This window comes from Blennius ocellaris (genome assembly GCF_963422515.1).
Source record: "Blennius ocellaris genome assembly, chromosome: 8".
Lineage (NCBI taxonomy): Eukaryota > Metazoa > Chordata > Actinopteri > Blenniiformes > Blenniidae > Blennius > Blennius ocellaris.
In genome coordinates, this window is record NC_137657.1 from 20,032,787 (window position 1) to 20,056,934 (window position 24,148).

The 24,148-nt window shown below is 41.5% G+C and overlaps 3 protein-coding genes across 3 annotated transcripts in view; 1 reads left to right on the top strand and 2 right to left on the bottom strand.

Annotated features, from left to right (window-relative positions):
- Positions 1-1,508, bottom strand: part of hivep3b (HIVEP zinc finger 3b) — a 39,581-nt gene extending 38,073 nt beyond the window's left edge. The window contains exon 1 of the mRNA XM_080500297.1: positions 1,308-1,508. The gene's annotated coding sequence lies outside the window, so the exon portion shown is untranslated. The remainder of the gene's footprint in view (positions 1-1,307) is intronic.
- A 5,130-nt stretch (positions 1,509-6,638) lies between these two features.
- serinc2l (serine incorporator 2, like) lies at positions 6,639-13,708 on the bottom strand. Its single transcript, XM_080501657.1, has 10 exons — positions 13,606-13,708; positions 12,777-12,938; positions 12,169-12,356; positions 12,006-12,085; positions 11,515-11,652; positions 10,504-10,673; positions 10,223-10,313; positions 9,096-9,246; positions 8,792-9,001; positions 6,639-8,221 (listed from the first exon to the last, which is right to left on the bottom strand). Exons 1-10 carry the CDS (start codon positions 13,642-13,644, stop codon positions 8,083-8,085), a joined length of 1,368 nt encoding a protein of 455 aa, XP_080357783.1. The 5' UTR covers positions 13,645-13,708; the 3' UTR covers positions 6,639-8,082.
- Positions 13,709-17,005: 3,297 nt separating this feature from the next.
- On the top strand, positions 17,006-19,712 carry stmn1b (stathmin 1b). Its single transcript, XM_080501274.1, has 5 exons — positions 17,006-17,111; positions 17,940-17,983; positions 18,789-18,961; positions 19,068-19,259; positions 19,347-19,712. Exons 2-5 carry the CDS (start codon positions 17,956-17,958, stop codon positions 19,404-19,406), a joined length of 453 nt encoding a protein of 150 aa, XP_080357400.1. The 5' UTR covers positions 17,006-17,111; positions 17,940-17,955; the 3' UTR covers positions 19,407-19,712.
- The last annotated feature ends 4,436 nt before the right edge of the window (positions 19,713-24,148 follow it).

The window sequence follows — 24,148 nt, forward strand, 5'->3', positions numbered from 1 at the left end:
ACCGCCTTTCTTCAGATCGTACTACAAGTGGTCTTGATCCAGGCCTGAGTAGAAGAGTGTGAGGCTGCCACTTTGTGCTGATTCAATAAGAAATAATTGCATATTGGCATCTCTCTCTCTCTCTCTCTCTCTCTCTCTCTCTCCCTTTATTTGCCTTCAGCACCATGGTTTGACACCTTACTGTACTTGCTGTGAGCTGTACAAACCCAGGAACAGTGAAGGACACTGCAAAATTAGCTGTAGTCTCTTGTTCTTTTCGGTTACATTCATGTTTCTGTGCAGCTTTGGGAGTTACAATGGAGAATGTTGGCAGTAACTAACTAACCAAGGTTGGCATTATTACCACACAGTGAGGAAAAACCCAGGTGTGAGCTCAGGCTTGGGGGTCTTTCTGTGCAGAGTTTGCATGTTCTCCCTGTGCAAGGGCTTTTCCCAGGGTACCCCAGTTTGCTCAAACATACCAGGAAAAATAAGCGTGCATTTGCTGTTAAGCTGCGACTCTGGATTGCTCTTTGCTTGTCCTTCACCTCCGGTCAGGCGGAATCCGCTCCCGCTTCTATACAGGATTAAGCAGTTTGGAAGATGGATAGACGCTTTAGAGGAGACATCTGTGTCTCACTCACTTCAGCCACACCGAGCAGTGTCCTCACGTGGCCTCATAGATAGATAGATAGATAGATAGATAGATAGATAGATAGATAGATAGATAGATAGATAGATAGATAGATAGATAGATAGATAGATAGATAGAGTTGTGGTCAACTCTACACATCTATCAGATTACAGCGGACTGACCAAGTACGAAAGCATGATGTCATCCTCTAAATATCCGCGAAGTGTAGGTGCAGCCCATAAACAAGTGGCTTAACAGGTTTCAGGGTGCGTTTTTGCGTAAAGTCTCTGCGCGCAGAGCCAATCGGTCGATACTGTTGCTCTCCTCGGCTGCTGTGTTATTGGGGATGACGAGGTGAATGGAGGTGCATGATGAGGCGTATGCCGTCAGCTGTGCTTCACCAGGTCTGACAGCCCCCGTCCCCCTCCTTCTTCACCCCCCCTCCCGAACTGGCTGCTGCAAGCGATCCGCGACATGCAACACATTTTTTTTTTTAATGATTTACAGCACCGACCCGGGCGAGTCAACTCTCCCAGACTTGTGTACATACAGATGGGCTCTTCTCTCAACTTCACACCGCCACACTGTCAGCCCTCTTCCTCCCGACCACCTGAAGCGAAACTACCCAAACAGATCCCCCCCCCCCCCCCCCCCCCCCCCCATCGGCAATAACGTTCAAAGAGTCAACACTTACCAGCTCGCTAGAGACGGTCGGTGCGCTGCAGCCATTTATCCCGTGGCGAAGGAGCCAGAAGTCCGCCGCATTTCCTGGATTGTGATGCGCCGGATCCGGCCGCTCCGGAGCCGTGTGTGTGCTGGGGGTGAGCCGGGGGGGAGAGCCGGGGGGGCCCGCGGTGCTTCCCACTGTTGTGTCAGACCGGACAGCGACGCCACATTCAGCTGATCGCCACAACAAAACAACATCTCGCCCTACGCACGACACACTCCTCCGCGGCTCCGCACCACCCCGCGCCGCAGGTCCGGCGGGCGCCGCCCTCCTGTCAGCCTCCACCAGTGGGCTGGCTCCTCGAGCCCGCCTCGTTAATATTCATGAGGAGGCGGAGGACGCCATTGGCCGACAGCAGCAGTTCCTGGTTAATACCATTAATTCCAATTAGCCCTGAAACCTCTCGCTATGACAATTTGGGCCCGGTGTCTGATTAGGCTCGCGTATCTCTCCTGATCGAATCTATTATTGCTTCAGCTGTAAATCGCCTGTTTTGTCCCCACAGACTTCTTCCACTTCCGCACACTCCCCCCCCCCCCCCCCCCCCCCCCATACACTGCAAAAATGACATCTAAAGTCACGCTGACTATGCATAAAACAAAGAGGCATAATGAAGGTCAGAAAAAGGATGGAATTCAATTAACTGCTCTTGAGTGACTGCATGACCTGATTACACAGGGCCTGGCAATGCTGTGGTGGTGAGCACTGTGGCTTCATTGTGGAAACAGTGGTGGGTGAGAGTCTCCATGCAGAGCCTTCCTTTGCAAGGTTGCATGTTCCTCCTGTGCAGTGTAGGTTTTCTACTGGTGCTCTGGTTGAACTGCATTGCATACATTTCATGTTTATTGGTTACCCTGAGTTGGTGTGATGGAGTGGTGACCAGTCCAGGGGTGTGCTCTGCCTTCACACATGTTATTAGCCTCTTGTGACCCTGATTTAAAAAACATTTTTTAATTGATTTTATTTTGTTTCCGCTGCTCTGTCCATTATTTGACCCTGCCTTCCCGATCTCACACCTGAGGGACCATAGGAGAGGGTGAGGGTCATAGTAAAGGTCACTGACAAAGGTGAGTCTGACTGCTGCAATCTTTGATACCTCCGGAGATCAAATGTTGTGCTCAGAGTCCAGGTCAAAGTAAATTGCGCTGCATTCCTTTGCCTGACACGTCCAGCACGATGCACCTAAGGAACTAACCCTGATCCGCAATCTATTGAAGGGGAGCAAGACATCAAGGAACTGTACTAGAAGTAAAACTGCTGGGAATAAACACGACACATTTGGTCCCGGCAGAAAATGAGTGTGCAGTTTGTTCTCCTTTTTTTTGTTGCACACTGTCAGTGTTATTGGTGTGTCTGCATCAGCACTTATTCTTTGTTCTAGGTGCTGAAGGGAAAAGTGCTGCAGCAATGAGGGATGGGAAGGGAAGGAAAAGTTGGTGGGGATGGGGGGGGGGGGGGGTGAAGTGAGGTGAGGTGAGGTGCAGAAAAAGAGGAGAGACAACAGCAGCCCCACCCCCTCCCAAAAAAAAAAAAACCTGAAAAAAAAGAGAGTGGGAGGAGGTGAGAGACGGAGCAGAAGATGGTGAACGAAGTGCAGGGACGTGCTGTGGTGTGAGCGCTCCGTAGTTCTACAATATGACTCTGACAGGCTTATGTAACCAGACTGGCCTGGCATTTGGCTCACAGCAGACGCCGGCTGCACTGACTGTTATATAACTGCATTAGCTGCTCCTCTGAGCTGGAGGGGAGCATGCGCACAGTGGAGCCTGAGCCTCACACGCAGACTTTCAAACTTTAAGACTTCCAGAGCACCATTGAGTTCCTGTTTTGCACAGCGGCCTGAGTGACAGACTTGATAAATACAGAGGAAGTCCATCAGTTTGTGAGAAACCAGCAGATCTATTAGCATCAAAACTCCATTCACTGGGGAAAAAGCACGCAATCAGTCTGTCGGGCAACAGCATCTCCACTTGCCATCATCCAGCAACAGGTTTCCCATCCTGAAAAGCCTAATTGGGGCTTAATGTTGGGTAAATGTTTCCAGTGAACATGCAGTATGCCAGCAGGGTCCAAACACAACTAGCTCCCCTGCATGCAGAAGATAATTTAATGGGTCTGGATTCCACTCTTAAAACCCAATTACACCTCAGCCTGGCATTTCCAGTCACTCGGTCAAAGAGGTGGTCAGCCTATCCATGGAAACCTCAGCAGCGGTGTTTAAACGAATTGCGTTATACAATTAGTCATGTTTATTAAGTTAGCTACCACATTTCCTATAATTCCTTGTGGTAGATGGACTCGGTCATAATATGGCCCCCTCGGTACTGAGGGTGGCATTTTTTTGCGGTCCTCACCATACACAAAGATGGCCATCCTGGAGCTAAACACTGACATTTTCATCAAGGAAAGGCAAGTGGAAATTAAGATCAAGGCTAACACTGAGTGATAACCATTGACTTAGTGAATCTGCAATTAAAAATCCCAAGAAACCTAACCAAGCACGGCTGCAGTGCTGCACTAAGTGCTTCATAATCAGCACATTACCGCCCCCGATCTCTTATTACAGCGACAAATTGCATCTGATGATAACAGAGGAAATGAAGGTGGGATTTATGGCACTCGAGCCAATGACCAAAGACGAAGAGTGTCTAAAACTGATCCTCAGAGAAAACCCGGGTTCACGTTTGTACACCTGCTGATAACGGAGGGGGAATAAAAGTGCAATTTATGACACTTGGCTAATTTGCTCTCAGATGTTAGGCAGTGTTTAGAGGCTATTAATTTTCAGATGGGACTTATGGAGGAAGAGTTCTTTTGTCCCTGGAAACCAGGTCTGCTAGATTTTACTGTAAATGCTTGAGTTGTTAAACGAGAAATGAAGGAGGTACGTCGAGAGAGTTTACCAAACAGTTTTTGGAGTGTAAACAAGATCCAACCATTGGAGGTTTGTAGGAAGTGCCTCACATCCGTCCAATATAAGAGGGACAACACATGTTTTAAATCAGAAGTCGGCTCATCAAAAATGTTTTTTTTTTTTAATCAATATTGATAGCATGGAAATGTTACAATCAACCCTATTAAATGAAGTCTGGTGTGAAAACACAGCACTGCTGTAAACAGCCTAAAGGCAAGGCGAGGTGGTGCTCCACAAGAATTTGGATATACACTGTGCAAACAATAACCTTTAAGGAGTACAAGATGGAATTTGTCTAAATCTTTATCCCCGAGGCGTAAAATAATATTTCTATACTTCAAAACTTTGAAGTTAGTATGAAGAAGCACCATTACCTGACAATTATTCAGTCAAAACTATTGCAACATGTCATAAATCTGACCAAATTTCAGGAATTGCTACTAAAGGCAAATCTCTAAATGGACTTCAGTCCTCTGTTAAAGATTGTTCATATTGAGTACTACTGTCCAAAAATACATAAACCTTTCCAGATAATCTGAGAGGTCTTTAACATTGTACTACTGAATCAAAATTCGGATAATGAAATTGATGGATCTCTGCTTCCCAAAAACACTCACACTGTGCAGTGTTTCAGTTTCATAAAGGACATATATGAATTCTGCTCAATAAAAGCATGGTGTTTTGGGCTCCTGATTCTGCAAAATTCTGAGAGTGAAATTAAATTAGTAATTGCTTAAATTACGAATTAATAAGTAGGGTCTAAGAACAGTATACTAACAGGAAGAATGACAGATAATCCAAATATGATGCTCTTGTTCTTAGCTCAGGTTGGTTGCAGGCTACTAAACCCAACTTTTCATATATTGAGTTCATAAACTTTAGTTTAGTTAAAAATCAGTTCGCGCAGTTGTTGTTTCGAATGTTTCTTTTGTCCTGTAAAAGTGTTTCATAAGCTATGTTTCTTTCCTAATCGAAATGGCGTGCTATTTCCGTCTCATAACGAAACTGTGTGACAGTCTGTCAACTCAGAGCTGTGATGGATCGGCTGTCTGAGTGTTGTGGGAAAGTGGAAGTCAACAGGAGTGAGTGTGTCCTGAACATTTCCACACTGCCCAGTTTAACCATTGCAGCCAAAATCAACATGTGACCAGCCAAGTAATGATGGGGGGGGGGTGAATAGAGTGGAGGCCATGAGCACTGGTACACATAGCTGTGTCATAGAGGAGAGGTAATATTAACTCTTGTTGATACTTTCAGTCGAGCTGCCTCATGATCAAACAATAAACATGTTGCGTCAAGTAAGTCATCTTATCTGATGCATGTTCCAGTGACATATTTCCTTCTCATGGTTTTCTTGTTTTTGAGTCTTATCTTGTCACGACGCTTCACCCTGAGTACAGAACATAATGTGAAGAGGCTGTGAGGACCTCCTCAAGTCCCAACTCTGGGGCCTCATGACTTAAATCTATAAGGTGATGTGTGCAGAAGAAAAAAAAAGCATTTGTCATCACACCACAACTACCCAGGTGAACCATGGGAGATAAGCATGTTATGTACATTCGACATCCAGATACCCTATATATTCATTGCCTCGTCAGTTGTCATTGTATCCCAGTATGTTTTGCTTCTCTTCATAGTCACGTTCAACAATGTTGAAATGCTTGAATGCATTTATTACCAATAATATGTTTTTTGCACTTATCTTTGCATGTTCAATGTACAGTGACCTTAACCATCCTGAAAGGTGCTGATAAATGAAATATGTTATCATTAATAGTAATTCTTCCATACCATATTGATTATTATAACCCTTTTTATATATGAATACATATCAATTATTCACAAATTACAGAGGGAACAAGCAGCTACCAGACTTCTCTCTAGGACTAAACAATAAGCTACGATCAAATATGAGAATTGATTTTATTGTCATTACTGAGAACTTTTAAATCCCTTTCTGGATTTGCACCATCGCGGTTGCTCTGTTGTGAGCTCAGGTCCTCCACCACTCAGCAACATCTAATGGAAACTGAGCCTATTCTGTTCATGCTCCAACACTTTGGTCCAATGCTCCTGAGATCAGACTGGTGGCTCAGTGTCTGTGTGTTTGCCACGTGATGGACTGGTGACCAGTCCAGGCTGTGTCTCGCTTTTACTTACATTCAGCTGGGATTGCAGCTGCAGCACCGCCAGTAAGTTTGATACAGTAGGTGTAGAAGATGGGTCATTTGCAGTCTTCTTTATTTACTTATGGATATATATACATATATATATATATATATATATTTCAAATCTATTTCTGTAAAACAACTCATAACTCTTAAAGGAATTCAAGATGAAGTTCATTATCACCAACGAGCGACTAATGAGACTGTCAAACCAGAGGAAGTCCAAGCTTCACTTTTTATTAAAAACGTAGTATATACATTAATTACAATGTTAGTTTATGTCACATACCAGCACCTCATTGCATGCAATGTGGGATTCATCACAATATCAGGCAAGCGGCAACAACAGAATCAGTGCTATACTTTGATTGAAATGTGGGACTATAAAAAGGCACTTCATCGTCTTGTGAAATATGATGTTATAATCTAACACTGACAATTCAGTGCATTTGTTTTCCATAATGGAATTAAATATGCAATCAGTGGCTGGAGGGAAAAAAAGTCTTTCAATTGATCACAACACCTTCATGTTTGGAATGAAAACTTTAAAACAAACATAATGAAACAGCATAATCAGGACTGTACCTTTTTCTTTTAACCAATACACACATCTCTTTCAAGCCCTTAACAGTCATACTGATTGTGAGGTAACTACAATTTAATGCATATTTACTGTACCACCATTACAACCATTAAATCACGCTGGACATCATTGCCAGTAATATACGGTTTCTGAAATGCATCAGGTTTTTATTTTATTTGTTTATTACATTTAAAAATCCCTTTAAAGTTAGCATCACAATAACAGATTATACAGCCTTGTTGAAATGAGGGTGCTTGTACAATTACAGGTAGTGTGGAGTTGAAGGTTTCCCTTGTTGAACCATCACTGCATCAGTTGGATAAATGTCTCCCTGTTGCAACCAGACTGTGATACAGGTAAAGACTGTTACTCGTAGCAGTCCAATGCCAAACACAGCCAGACCCAGAAGAGCTTAGCACCAGAGAGAAATTACTTTCACTTGTACGCAAGGAAGAGCAGAGATTAGATCTATTATTAAAGTTCTCAAGCTCAAGGTGCAATGACGTGGTTCTACATGGAGGCTGGCAGCAACAGGGGAAACCCTGCTCTGATCTGTAGGGCGTGCCTTATTAGTCTTATCTCACTGTCACATTCAGCTCACTCGGGGGCTCCCGAGGAGGGCTCCCTTCACAGCTCCCCCGGCAGTGAGGGAGTGCAGCCAATCAGGGGTTTTCCAGACCTGGCCAGTTCAGATCGACAAAGTCTTTAAAAATGGATCTGTAAGTGAAACTTCTGAGGTATTAACAGAGTGCTTTGTTAGAGTCTTTGTGATCGTCCAGAATCTGAAAATCAGCATGAGGATATATAATATCCCACATTCACACCACCGATAGCGAGAAATGTCTTATGAATTGTGAGTTATTGGAAATGAAAATAACTTCTTATGGCACAATCATCATAAACCAGCCCAATAGAATAAAATGACTTAAAACAGTGATACTTATTACACTTCATGTGCCGAGTAAAACAAAAACAAACATCGGCAACAGACGCAGAAACAAATCCATCACAAAACCCTTCATAATCCCTTGTGGTAAAGAAGAAAACAATCAAATACAATCAGGAGTTGTGGTGCGCTCAGCTGAAATCCCGGTCAGGGAAGAGGAGCGGGGCGACGAGGGTCCAGAGGTAGAGCCCGAGGCCCAGCCAGCTGGAGCTCATCTTCACCCACACAGCCGGCATGCTGCTCTTCATGGCCTGGGTGGTGGTGTCTGGTCTGGAAGACGACACAGACGCAACAAAAGTGCAATTCAGTTTAACAACTCCAGTGAAACTCGGCTACATTTCACATTAGGAATACACCAGGCGAGAGGATTTTGGAGGAAAAATGTCAAACAAGAAAACAGAAGAACTTTAAAAGTCAAGTTGAGCGCCATCTGGTGGCCTTACCAGACACCTGCAACACTTGAGTAGTGTGACAAAAACTTGTGAACTTAAACACACCAAATAGACATTTTAACATGTCTCTATTAAAATATAGTGGCTGACTTTGGGACGTCATAAGTACATGTTGAAGTGGTGAATAGGAGTGGATGTGAGTGTTTGTGATTGTCTGTCTCTCTGCATTTGCCCTGTGACGGCGGCTTGTCCAGCATGTGACCTGCTTTTGTCCATTGTAGTCTGGAATGAGCTCCAGCCTCCTGCAACGCTGCATAAAGCAGGATGAATGGATGACTTCTGCCTTGCTGTGCTTCAATAATGTACGAGGGGTCAACTACTCCACTTATCACTATTCTCCCACAAGACTATCCACAACAGTTACACCCTGCGGGACATCAATACTTACTGGTACCAGTTGGTGAGAGTCATCATGATGTACAGGGAGGCCAAGCAAAGGTGGAAGTGGAAAAAGGAATAGTTGTAAGTGACACCGTCCTCTTCATTGTCAACAGCCCTGCGAATGCCGTCCTCTCCCATCACGCCCTCTCCGCCGGATCCTGTGCCTTCCTCTGTCTGCATCAGCTTGTTCACCTGGGTGTTACTGGATGAACGGATACTGCAAAACGACAGAGGGTGTCAACGGGTCAAGTACAAACCGGTAAATGAGGGAGAGCGGAATGTTTTCGTGGCTTGGCCAAATCGACACATACCTGGCATAGAGGGTGCAGAAGAGGAAGATGACCAAGCCGACAATGCCCTGAGCGTCCCACCACTGCACAGGAGCTGAGCTGCCGTCGCCAGACGTTGCGATGGTGGAGATGTTTGACACTAAACTCAACAGGCTTGGGTTACAACTGCGATCTGGGACAAAGAGTAGATACAGACCATTGCTAAATGTTACAAGAACAGATATAAAATATTTCACAGTGAGCTTGTTTGAGTCTTAATGAGCCTCATTCTTATTCTTTTTAGCAGCAATTAAAAGTATTGTATGCAATGTCTGAAACAGCCGAAAATAACGCAGTTTGTCTGGCTGTTTTGAGGAACTAATCTATTTGTCAGTCTGATCAGAAAACTGACAAAATGAATAGTACACAAAACATAGCTGGTAATGAGTAACTAAAGGACAAACTGCCAAAGCTCTGACAGAGATACAAAATAATTTTAAAACAAAGTGAGTCTTAATGTGACTCAAGCAGAGAGCAAGGTTTCAGTCTTCTATAAATTATGACATCAAAGATCCAACAAACGTCGTGAAAGTTCACACAATGTATTGGGACTTATTAAAAATGAACTGATATGGCGATAAATACAAAAATGTTTTTCCTTTTTTTCAGTGTTTTATCCATAGCTGTGTTCACACACTATCACAGACCACGCTGAATCAGGAAAGTCTTCTACGATCTAATGTCGTCTATTGGTGGGCTTTGCATTATTAAAAAAGCATCTCTTGTCTACGATATCAGATGAGTGCAGAGTTTCAATGACAGTGAAACTTGATTCTCTGAATTGAAGAGCAGAATTGGCAAGTTCTCAAAGAAAAGCCTAAATTGGTAGTCAGGATGCCTTTTCAATGTTGTGTGTTGATTTATCCACACAATATCTACGAGAACTAAAACCAACACGACAGACAGACAGAAGTGTGCTAACTGGAAGCGAAGAGCAGCTATTTGCTCCTTTCACATGCCAGGACGAAGAAAAACAAAACTACAACTTACCACTATGATCAAAATGCTGAAGCAGGCAAACAGCAAGTGTGTATTAAAAGAAAACGATGAGTCTCATTGCGCCCGAGCGTGTGACTGAACGCTAAAGAGGATCGGACAGTTCGACTCACTGGGATTGTTGGTCATCGCAGACCATGTGACATACATGGTGTAAAGGGAGATGAGTGAAGCCTGGAGCAGGCCAGACTGCGGCTGAGCTTCCTGTGAAAAAAATGACATACGTGAGGAACTATACTTTTAATATCACAGCGAAAAGGAGAACCTAAATAAATGAGATAAGAAAACTAAATACGACACCAGGCGATCACAAAACAATACTCCCGTCTACCTTCTACCTGGCCAATGACAAAGAGAGTTTGAGGTAATAAAACAGGATATCTAAACATCTCACCTGAACCTTTGGCAAAATTGATACAACAGAGATAATGACGCAGAAGATCAGGTTGATGCTGATAAAGACTTTGTGCTCCGTGCAGTCGTCAGGCTGCGTGTAGTAAACGTAGAAAAGCACCACAGCCGTGATGGCCAGTGAATAGAGGAGGACCGTGAAAGACAGCAACCCTGGAAAGAACATGAATACATATTATTATCAAACAGCACGATAATATCAGATGTCGAGGATTCAGTTGGATGTCAACAGCAGATAATGCTGTTGTCTGAAGCAGATGTAATTTCAAAGAAAAAAAATAAATCAATCAAATGGATGACGTTCATTCCAAAGGTAAAATTGCAAATAGCTGCGGAAGCTATACTGACCCAAAGAAAATATGGCTTTCTGTGATGTTTAAGCAAGAAGCAATAAAAAAAATGTGTTTTGTATTGTATTGAATTGAATTGTGTTGTATTTTTTTTATACAATAAATGAAATAAACTAAATAATACATCTTCAACAATTGTCTAATCACTCAAGAAAACACTTCCCTGACTCACAAAGAAACTTTAATAAAAACACAACCGCATAACTATGATTTCCAAAACATGACTGATAGTTATCAATGCAATTGCCTTTATTGCACATTTTATAAGCTTGACTTTGACTTTGTTTTTCTCGAATATATTCTGCACCGTCACCTGCTCCTTGTCTTTTAATCATTGATCAAATGTCCTGACTGTATAATTCAAATATCAAACATCTTTGTATTTGACTTTTACTGTGTTTTCCCACAAGTACAAGTCTTGTTCACATGTTTGCTCTTGGTCCTGCCAGTATCTCCAGTACAATAAAGTCTGCAGCAGCCTTCCACTGCAAAGTACAATAACATCTTCAGGGAAAGGTTTCAAAGTCTTAGTTTCTGGGACATTGCTCATCTACTTTAATTGTGTTTGGTACGCGGATCATATATGCCCTTTTGTTGGAACATGTACCTTCACATAAAAGAAACTTTTTAAGAAGTTGTTGTACCTGCATACCAACACTTGTTGTCGGAATTTTCAGCATTTTCTACCCAAACCTTGTTCCAGGAATGGGCGAAGTCAATGAGGAGAATAAGCTGGATTAGAATGAAGATGAAGGATCCCACCACGCCAAAGTAAAACCACACTGTGAATGACAAAAGAGACAGAAAGCGTGGAGTTTTCCAAAACAACTGGACAAGAATACATACAAACAGGTGACATCTATAGTGTGTCGAAACTGTTAATAACAATCTTGTTTATTTATGTTGTCAAGCATGACGAGGCGAAGTGACCCTACTAATGCTACTAAACAGGCCCCTTAACTTCACTAAATTAATTGTAGCCAATTATAATAATGTGAAGAAACCATGTTTTTATATATTTATACATGTGTAGCATTTGCTTGTTTTTATACATGTGTAGCGTTTGCTTGTTTTTGTTCAAGAAGAAGATGCAGTATGTTACTGTGTTTCAGTAATCTGAAAGAGTTGTTCATACCAGTGTGAAATGTTCCATCGGGAATGAAAAAAGCTCCCACTGTAATTCCAATCAGGATCAGAAATTTGAAGAACCAGAACCTGGAAAATAAACATTCAGAAAGGCTTCATGAGATTCCATGCCGACACTATACTGTATTATAAGCTCCCATAAAAGTTCTTACCCATTCTGAAAAGCCGCCCGTGGGTCTTTGCTGCTGCGGACGCGGATCATGATGGCGAAGAACAAAAAGAAGAAGCACGTCATTGCAAAACACATTCGGTACACAGACTTGTAGCCCACAATGACGTCGCAGTTAACGTGGTTTTCAAATCCAGGTATAGAACTTCCTCCCTGGCAGAATCCTGGGATCTATGAAACAGAAGAAAGACACAATAAATAACCTGAGATCAGCCTGAATATCGAAAATACTTAAATGTCAAGGTAGTTGTGATGTTGCCTATCATAATGTATCAATTATTTATCCTTTTTTTATTTTTTTATTTTTTTTAGATTTGCCTGTTGACCACTTGTCATTTTGCAGTGTTTGATGCACTTAAAGGCATATATGATGTGTTGTTTTGCATCTTTGTCTGTCACATTGTCCAGGCCAATGTTATTTCCTTGGTGATATAATAAATAAACACACATAAAATAGCTATATTTCCGCAAATACAAATAATCAATAAAGACGCATCATAAGAGACACCTCAAGCTTCACTTATGCAATCTTAAGCAGGCCATTGATCTCACTAGATTATGGTTGTATCGCTCTAAGAACAGCGATCTCACCTTGCGAAGCTCAGTTTCCATTCCAGGAAGGATCATGATGACAGACACAAAAGTGCCCAGCAGCAAAAAGAAGGAGAAGACCAATCGAGTGATGGTGGAGTTGTTGGAGGAGGGACAGCAGCCACACAGAAGACATGGTGCTGAGCCACAGAGACAGGAAGCCTGTGAGAGATGGAGAGCGGGGACATGGATGAGGAGGCCCAAAACAAAAACAAACCAAAAAAAAAAAAACACAAAGGAGAAAGAGTGAAGGGCGAGATGTAAATGAATGACCTAAACTAGTCAGGCCTACTTCACTGGAAATATAGGGCTGGTAAATTATTAAACATGATGGTGGATTTCCTGCCACAGACTCAATTTATAATACCATCCGTCATAAGTGACCTAAATATAATCAGATAACACAGGCTGTTACCACCCAGTTCAAGCTAATAGTGTCTTCTTTATTCTTAATCTCGTCAGGATCTGAAGTCCTCGGGAGTTGAGATCACACCAGCTGCCAATAACTTCATGACTTTGCACATTTAACGGAGCGAAACCAGGAAATTATCTAATCTGACACCGTCATACTTACTTAACCGGAGCGACAAACTTACCAAGTTAACTTTCTCAAATACGTTTTCAGAAGTGTATGTGTATCAAATACAATTGGAATGAGGCGCTAAATTCACCACAAAACAGTTGAAAGGTCTCACAACAAGCTGTTGATACTTTAGCGTTAGCGCCATTAGCATTACTAGCGTCACTTTCATCAAACGGGACAACAAGAGTGAATAAAAAGCTTTCGCTGACATATAAGAAGATACTGCAGACGCTGTGATATACTTACACAGCTGGCTAAGGAGCACAAGGCCAGGCAGGCACCCATCGTGAGAGAAACAAGATGAAACGTAGGACTCTGTTACAACGCCTTCGTACTGCTATAAACACGTACACCAAACGGGAAGGCGTTTGGCTGGTTTTCAAAATAAAAGCGCTGCTTTTCCTGCAGACAGGAGATGAAGCTTTTATCGACTGTGAGGTTCAAATCTGCAGCCTGCATCACTTCCTGTTTATAAATTCTCTGAACCAAGTCCGGAAATCAATGACCTGGAAATCAATGACCTTAAAATATTCTATATTTCCATCCTGTACACCAGTTCAGGGGCCACATAAAGCCCAATTTCATGTTGGCCGTGTAAAATAGTGGCATATTAAATGTTACATTTAAATTTGGGAGTTTTTCATTGTTGTGGCACAGAGTATATATGAAGAAACGTATGTATTTTCTGCACTGGAGGCAACAAGCACAACTAAATTCACATATTCATTGGCTCATGCACATTCTGCACATCACAAAAAATATCCTAAATTTTTTTTATTGTTAAACATCTATGAACCTATTGCACTATTTTTTCTGATCTTGCACAATGTTTTATATTGCACTATTTTGTGTAATGAAAATAAAGGCTTTCTGTATTTATCAACCTCACATACATGTTTTTGAAGTGTGTGCACTGTCCACACAAAAAGACCATCTCAGATTTAAACTGCATACATTTTTTCCTAACCACTACTCCACTATGAACCATTTTTCCACCATGAAATGTTTCACAAAATTGAACATCTCGTTTTAACAAGCAATTTGTAAATTTTACCAAAACCCCCCAAAGATCCCAGAAAAATTTAATGAAGACAGAGACAAATTCAAGTATAATCACAGCATTTATTGTCAAATTCATCACAATAACCTTGTTATGCCAGTTATTCAAACACTCACAACATAACAATGCTTTATTAACTTGCCAAACATTAAGTGTTATATCTTTGTTTAAAACAATTGAAAACATATAATCTTGTGAAATAATAATTATTAAAAGATACTGTGTTTTTGATTTTCATCATAATTTAGAATAAAACAAAAATCCTTGAAATATTTTAGTTTATACGTAGCAAATGAACTAGTGATTGTAGCAGGCTTTCTCTGAGTTCAATTACATCCCAGGGGTACGTCATTTGAATAAATATTCTATCGCATTATAAATATTAGGATGTACCTAAATAGTCTTGAGTTTAAGATTTCAAGTCAGACTTGAAATTTGGGGGCAAAACAACTCAACATTTAAATTCTAACAGTCTTAGCATATAATAATTTGAAGCATCTTGAAAAGATATTCTACATCTATGTATAGTTAAGATGTAGTTTTATGACTGTTTACTATTCCACAAATATCAAATAGTTTGCACACCAGAGTGGCAAGCAAACCAGGGAAGGGAAGGACTTTGAAACTTACCATCTGTCCTCTTCCTCAGCATCCCAGGAGTGTCTGTTGTTTAAAACTACATGAAAAGCAGGAGAGCCAGTCAGATGCTGACAGAAGCTTTCCCTTCAAAGTCCCTGCTGTTGGTGGCTCAGTCGCACAGTGTGGCACAATGGTGATTAAGCTATTTGATTGTTATTAGTAGTGCTTGAAACCTTAAACCCACAGCTCTGCCAGGAAGAGGGGGTCAGTGAGGGTATACTGTATAGCTAAGCCATGAATACAGCTCTTTAGACAATATGTACTTCAGCCGTCACTGTGCGAGAAGCAACAGCCATCATTGAGCTCTTTAGCAATAGAATGAAAGAAGGAGTAAAACATTAAATGGAAACCTGGAAGCCAGCGTCAGGGCATCCCTGAAGGGCTGGTGATGGGAAAGCACACCTCTCTGAGAAGCCTGAGAAGTGCAACCTGTACATACCTGACTCCAAAACAAAGACTCACTGAGGCTCTGGCTACGTGATGGTACACAGCGTCATAATGTATAAAAGGTCACATGTAAAATAAGGTATACATTGTTGTGAATTGTGAATACCTGCATTCTTTTTTCATATTTTCCACATGATCCCAGCATTTGGTAATTAGGATTACACACTTGCAGAAATAGAAATGTATTTCCCATTTTAGGATAAGTCTGGCTGCTCTAAAATGAGTTTCACATTGGGAATGACATCTTTTTGGTTTTGAGGAAGTGCAGGTGACCAGGGTTTTTTTATAGAGTCTTTCTGTCAGCAGCACTCACCTCTGTGAGTCTCCTATAATCACTCCTTTGTTCTGGCACTGGCTGGCTCACTTAGCTGGCAGCAGGTGGCGGCTGATGTCTGCCCCTCAGTTTTATTGTTCGGAGGATGCAACTGCCAAGCCGAGAGGTCTGCTCTCATCCATCACTACAACTTCATCATTCACTCCAAGAAGTTTCGTGTGTCTCCCTCAAGCAAGAGCTTCCACACAGACCACACAAAAGAAACAAAGGGGGTAAAAGGACAGGAAACATCATGTTCAAACACTTTGCTGTTGAAACTTAAACCTCTACAACACCATTTTACTCTCACATGTGAATCTCATGATTAATGTACTTACAAATATTTGCCATCCATTTAGAGCCAATACAATAACAACATTTATGAGTCAGATAATGCAGCTATATCCTTGAAATTAAAAAGCATTTCTGCTAGTGCATTTTCATTTTCAAATTTGAGATTTCAAAAGGAATTTTGATCACTCTTTGCTGGAGTTTCTTTTGAAAATTCAAACTTAAATTTTCTTTTTCATTTTAATTGACTCGCATAATAAGCAGCCTTGTATAAGAAAATGAAAATGCAGTTTTGGAGGATTGAGTCACAAATTGCAGTTTAATCTGAAAATAAAAGTATTTCTGTTAATACATTTCAAATTGATTTTTGAGGCACATTCGCTTCCATAAAAAAAAAACTGTATGTAAGGTTTGGACTAACTTCAGGTAGGCACCAGAAATACCACAAAAGAATAGTAAAAAGCAGTATGTTGCAAACTTTAACTTTAATCTGAAAAAGTGCCCCCCCCCCTTAAAATAACAGGTAACGATGGACTGCACTGAGAAGTCAAAACATAGCCATTTTGCAGTATTTCACATTCATCTGTCAGTGTTGTTATTCAGTATTACAGTAGTCTTAGAGATCACAAAAACAAACCACGGGGTTTAAACTGCATAGCTCATTGCAGTGCATTCAACATCCAATCGTCAATGCCACTTTGATTTCAGTGCTACTCTCTGTTTAGGTTACACACCATTACTCCTTGGTATTACACAGTATTCACGGTATTCACATTATATGTTCGCCATGCCTGTACTCGTCTTCCTGGCGCGCGCTCTGTGTTTACGCGGCTCTAATTGGTGGGTTTGGACCAATCGGGGCGCCGCTCTTTCGTGACGCGCGGGGTTTGGAGGCTTCTTGCACGAGGTGCAGATGCTGTTGGCGGTTAGAGACGAGAAGAGAAGAGAGGAAGAAGAAGGTGGTCGACCTGAGCTGCACAGCCAGAGCTGAAGCACTTGACGGTGAGAACAAAGGCCTCATGCTCATGTTCAAACCCGCCTTTCATAGCTCGCCAACGGCCTGCTGAGAGGGTTCAAGCTGTCCGGGGCCGCTTCTCTAGTGGCGTCCTCCATCTCCGGAGTCACATCCAGTCAGTAATTAATGGAGTTTATTGTCGTGGCTGCCGTTCAACAAACACGTTTCCGTGCATGAAAATGAACTCAAAGTTATGAAAGTAGTTTACAAACTTCTGCTAATATGCTTTTCTTTCAACATCTGTCTAAATTAATTTGATTCACAATGAGTTTCACGGAGTTTTTTTTCCATGATTATTTTCAGTTAACTGAATATTAATAAATTATCATTTATCCATGCTATTTATTAGGCTTAACTAACAAACTTGGGTAATTTTGTTAACTCCTTGTTTGCTTTCCTCTTGAACCTGTGTACGATTTGATAGCTTCTACGCATAAGAAGTTTTGTACCTCTGTTTTGTATTTGTGGGTTTTCCCCTCCCCCACCCTCCTGCAGGGCTCTGTGGAGCAGAAATGTGCAGCTTCCAGGTGTCAGCAGCACGTCCGACTGGTTTACCAGATTATATAAGGCTTCAACTGTCAGGATATTTCTGATTTAAACAATTATTGGCTCTACATGTGTGACCAAGCCTTAAAGTAATCAACATGAGGAGTTTGTTTGAAAACATTGTTTTTTTTAATTGAAATACTTCCTGGATGATGGACCAATGATGTTAATAAACATGGAAGGAGTTGTTTTGAAAACATGCTAAAAAGTGTAAAAATAAAGCAAGAATATATCAATATTGATTTTCTTTTACCCTTTTATCCTCACAGTCACATCCAAAGCAAGATGTCTGCAGACATGGACAAACCAAAGGGTAGGTGAAGCTTTTAGATCTCAGAAACCAGACCTAAATGTGTCTTTAAGCCAGAGTTTGATGTCATTTTGCCGAGTAAAGTTGTTGGATCAACGCTTGGATATTAGCTGATTATGTCTTTGCCACAGGTTGTTTTTTGTTCTTCACACAGCACTGATTATCGCTCTTATCTGACCTTTTTGACAAGGCAGTGACCCCTGAAAAGCTGGCAGGCTTAACCTTCTTTTTTCCGATAGACAATGAATCATACTGGAAGCATTATCGTCCACTTCATTAGTCTTAACTGTGCCAGGTACACAGTTCCTTTACTGAACGCTGCTATGAACAGTTTATTTATTCTCTAGTTTAATACGGCTTTATATGCTAAAGTAGTATATATTTAGCTGAGATTGGCTCCAGCGCCCCACAGCCATGCATAGGATTAAGCATTATAGAAAATGGATGAATGCTAAAGTTACACTTTATGTCGAATTTTTAAATGTAATAATTTTAAGATAATAACCATTGATATCTTAGTACAGTTTTTAATAGTTTAGCCCTTTCAACACTCCTTGGTCTGTGGTTTTTCTCTATTAACGTACAGCTACACCAGCATTGTGGTGCTGAAAACATTGAATTGTGATCTGGCACATATTGGACAAAATACTGAAACATTCCTTTATTTCTATGTCATTTTCACCTGGAAATGCAAGAGTCCCTACAAAAGATGAATTGTAGTTCTGGAATGAAAGTTAAAAATAAACCTTCAGAGGTTCACCACAAGTCGCAAACGTGAATTACAATTAACTGACAATATCTATTGCAGATATAGAAGTGAAGGAGCTGAATAAGCGAGCATCAGGTCAAGCATTTGAGGTCATCCTGAGCCCTCCAACACCAGATGCTAAGGCAGAGCGTCCATTCTCCCCAATCAGGAAGAAAGAAATGTCGCTGGACGAGATCACATGTAAACTCGAAGCTGCGGAAGAGCGGCGCAAGGTGTGTAGACAAAGCAACGTGATGCTGAGGGATGTGAGCAAACAATCCTATGTTGATTCAGTGTCTTCTGTAAATGTAAAGCTAAAGTTCAGTTTGTCTCTGCCAGAGCCAGCAAGCCGAATTCCTGAAACAACTGGCTGAGAAACGAGAGTACGGGAAGGAAGTTATCAAGAAGGCCATTGAGGAAAACGACAACTTCTGCAAGGTGACTCAAGAGAAAGTCACTCAGAAGATGGAGGCCAACAAAGAGAACCGCAATGCCCGGATGGTGGCGCTCTCTGAAAAGTTCAAGGAGAAGGTGAGACTCTAATGTCAAGTTTAGTTTTGAATGGAGAAAAAAAATGTAAGTGGTTTTCTAATTCGTTTTTTTCTTAAACGTTCACAGGACAAGAAGATTGAAGAAGCGAAGAAGAACAAGGAAGCCATGACCAAACAGGGCGTTTGATTGGTTCTTGCTCTTGTAAACAACCTTTACATTTCCAAAGATAAGCTATATATTTTTTATAACTGTTCCTTCGTATTGTTAGTTCCATGGAATTGTATTTGTGACAATCCTGAGCGCACTGTAATTTCAAGCACGGGGGGGACGCCACAAAAGAGCTGCTCGCTCAGGATTGTGACACAAATAGAATTCCATCTAGTTAATATTACACTGCTAAAAGGTTGTTAGATTTAGTCTGGATTTTCTGTTCTGTTAATTTCTGTTGCACCCATTGTGAACTTTTAATTAAAAAAACCATCCCAAATTCAATACAGTGCAATTTTTTTTCTTTTTTTCCCCACCCATCTTCATCTTCAGTCCATAAGTCACCTATCCAGTTCCACTGGAGCATCCTCTGCCATTCAAAACCTACTTTACGTACATTTGATATCACACTGGCTTTATCACATGGTCCTTCTACTTACAGCAGCTTTCTGTGCTACTCCGTTACACTATAACACAGTTACCTCTGCAAATGGTCTTATGGGGAGTTTCCCTTAGTCTCAAGAAATGATTTCTCTCAGTAAACTACAAATGTGACTTCTCAACTTTACTGTAGTTGTGTTGTGGAAATTTGTTAGTAGTTCGTAATCACGCAGTTGACTCATGCAGAAATCTTTCAGCTCGAGTTGCTACGCTGTTGTCTGTTGATGACTGGAGCTTAAGGGTGAGTATGTGTGTAAAAAATGTCAATCCCTGTTAATGAGGGTGGACAAGGAAGTACAATTTCACATATTTATCTGCAGCCTCAGTGGTGAGTTTTAGGCGAATCATGCTTAACAACAAACCAAATAAAATGGTAAAACTTGTACACGGCATGACTTATAAAGCTGAATCAAAAACGAATGCGTCTTTAATACATGCACACGTATGTGTTTGCACTGTGATGACGTGATTAGCGCCCTCGCTTCATAGCGAGAACATGAGCATGGGGGTTTGTCTGCCGAGTCAGGTTGTTCTTTCTATACATGCGGGGGATATTTTCTGGATAGTCTTGTTTCATCACAGTTCAACACTTGTTTTAAGTTAAGAGGTGATCAAAAACTTCTCATACACATGTGTTTTATATACATCAGTAAGAGAGTGCATTTTGTAATTGAAAGAATTAAAATGGGCTGAGGCCGATGTGCATTAATTGGTTACAACATGAAATCCAGACTGAAAAGGTGAGTTTTGAAGTTATGATTAACAATATGGCCTTCTCGCTAAGAAAGGCTGTAGAACCTCTTTCAGATCCCTAAAGGCTGGCGGACACGACCCCTTAATTCACATTAGTAAACACTGATCACTCACACTGGTTGGTGATTTCTTTTGCATGTACAAGTTTTGAATGAAACATGCAGCCTACTTGTCTTTGTCAAACCGTCATTTACAAGGTCACCAATGCAAGTCATTGCAACTTGTACCATAGATCTGGTTAATTTGTGTGTCATGGCTGCAACCAGGATTCAAACACCAGTAAATGTTATCGTAAGATGATGCGATAGGACCCTTTCTTTGTTTGGATTACATCAGTTCAACTCAGGCCAACATGAGCATATCTATGGACAGACAATTTATGAGATTTAACCAACAACCTTTTGAATGTGACAAATAACAAAATTAAACAAAGATCTTGGTGTTTATAGATGATATAATTCTGTCTGGGGTTGTTTGAAAGAATGCAGATCATTATCATTGATGAGTGGAGTCAGACAGATATGAGGAGGTACCTGCATATGAGCATTTGTTTTGGGTAAGTAGTCAGATTTCATGCCGGCATTTATTTGTTTGTTTACACCTGCTGGCACCTTGTACAAGCTTGGTCATTCTGGATACCAGCATCCAAACTGGGAATGTTCCTCAGTGCTCAGTGGAATTTGTTTGGATTTGAGATGCGATCAGTTTGATGATTATTTTTTTTCTTTCAGTCACAGGTGAAAATATCTCTTCTTCACCTACCAGAGTTTTCAGTTTTGGTTTATTATCGTATTGTTTATTGCATTTTTTTCAATCTCTTCAGTCCTTTTAAGGCCCAGCTTGGGTCTTTTTCTGTGGAAACTGCATGTTCCCTGTGGACAGTGTAGAAGATGGACGAGTGCTTACAATCTAACCGTGTTTGTTCCAAACTGTGAGTCAGTAGTGCTAAACACACACATGAATAATACTGCTGCACAATACCTCTTTGTCATGTGCACAGAAAAAAAGCCAACACATGAACACATTGTACCATCGTGGTTCTTGGCTGTCTGAGCTCACAGAGGCACAAAAGGTGCATGGTTCAAGTTCAAGGAAATTTTTGTCAGCATCGTTCAGAGTTTTGAAACAAACTCTTTGTCTGCTATCAAATATAAATGGATTTTCAGCTCACGTTCCCCAAATCTTACATTGTTCCGGTTAAATCACACATTTCTCCAGAGTGGATAAACATCCAGAAGACAAGCACATATCCATTGTTGTCATAGGCATGCCCTGAATTCATCACTGTGAGGAATATACATTGAGAGGGCTGGTGTGAATCGAGAAACAATGCAGATCTCTCAGAAACACTGACAAACAAAGAGATTATTGTAACTGAACGCTAGACTGGGAGGAGAGGCAGGCCACAAAATCGATGTGGCCATACCAACTGTGCCGGAAAAGGGTCTGTTCTGATAAGCATTTCCAGTGGAATAGTAGCTATAACATGAAACGTAGGCCAAAACAGTCATATAGGCATGTCGTTCATGTTAACAATGCAGATGTCACACTCCATAGTCTTGCTTGATCACATTGCTAAGTACAGTCTGAAATTCCAAATGCTGTGAGTTCACTGTCCAATTAACTTTCCACATGGTGAAGACATATTTGGTTCCCATAATTCAGGGGAGAAAAAAATCATTCATGGATAAATAATGTGTACCCAGTCAAAGTGGCAGGATGATCAATATAAAAAGGTTACCTAACCAGTAATAAATGCAGTGAAAATGATCACTAAAATGTTTTACTTGAATTAAGGATTTTGAAGCTAATTCAGAGTGAGGAATAAAGCAGAACGATGGGTTTATTGGGGATTATTGCGATATTGAGGGTAGAAGCTGGTGTTCACTTCAGGAAGACATCAGAAACAGTTTAGTTTCAGTAAATATGAGATCAACGACGGGGGACCGAGCTCATAAAAACTGAAAGAATTAAGTATGGGGAATGTGGGCGGGTCGACTGGACCAATAGGCAGCTCCAATTGGTCAAATCAGTGCACGCAACCACGGAAGCAGTCACACAGCGCTCTCTGATTGGTCGATACCCCTGCCCGTCACACTGCTCTGCTCGCTACCGGCGGTTGAGCCGTGACAGCCGCCAGGCGCTGCTCGCGACTCGGTCATCCTCTCCCACCTCTTCAAACAATGTTCTCCACGCTCTGCGCGGCGCCAATCCATCCATCTCCTGCCACACTCAAGACTCTGGATTGATTCTAATCGTCGACAGGTATGTTTCTTTTTCCTCGATGATTCATTTTCTGCACCATTTTTTTTTCTTTTTTTTTGGCGTGTGGCATTTTGTCGCGAACACGTTTGAAGCGGCATACCGTGAGATGCGCCCTGAGCGCGTAACCGAGTCATTCTTATCGTGTAGCGGCATTTCTTCACAATATATTCAGCACAAACAGCACACAGCCGAGGGATGTGACGGACACGGCCGGCTGGAGCCGTCTGCAGCTCGGTGAAAGGCCGAATGCAAATGTGTGTTGGTCACTGGATGTCAAATTCACGCGGACACGCCGATCAGGTGCAGAGCCGCTTGTGGGAATTCGCTGCAACAGGCCCGTTCTCGGCCCGTAGTTAAAGATCCATAATTCACACGCAGGCTTCTCGGCTTATCGTCGAGAATTTTCTTTCTCTCCCATTAATATTTTAACGGATTGCAACCCTCGTTGAAAGCCGAGGGTGTGGACGGCGGATGGGGTTATGTTACGTAATCTCCCATTCATCACTCCACGCCTTTCCTCCTGATCTTCGGCCCGTGTTCATCCCACACAACCTGCCCTCTCCCGGGCTGTCGTCTTCACACCTGGGCAAAATGACAGAAAAACGCGTCTAATGAAGCGAAGGAACCAGAAAAGACCTGCCGTGGACAGATCTGGTCCCAAGAATATGATTTTAACATGGAGCTTCCCATGCAGAGGGCGCTCATCCAGCCAGGCCACATCAGCATGGTGGGCTGCATGGCTTGTATTTTATTTGATCATATGTTTGATCACATGTTTCACATGTTAGTGTCCCCACCCACAGAAAAATCTCTTCATCTTTTTGTAAAGAATGATTTGCATTCGTTTTAATACATTTGAAAACATTAAAAGCAAACTGACCACTATGTTACCCCGCAGGAAAATATGCAAATATCTTCCTTAGAGTTCAATCAAGTGTTAGAATATTATTTACCAAAAGAACTGGATAGTGATACCTTGAGCTTTTTTTTTTCCCAGTAAAATTTAAATGTTGTGTGATCGGATTAACCTTTTGACTTGGTCCTGTCCCTCCTTGAACAAACATGGTGTGAAAGAGAAATCACAATAGAGTGTCTGTTATTCATTTTATCTTAATGCAAAAATCATTCAGAACTGAATGATGGAATATACTTGATTGTGCTGCAAACAAAGGTACTTTTGAAAGCTCTATATATGTAAGGTATGCTATAGTTGTGATGACACAACTGTGTCAATGTTGTTTCTGAAGATCACTGTGTGTGAC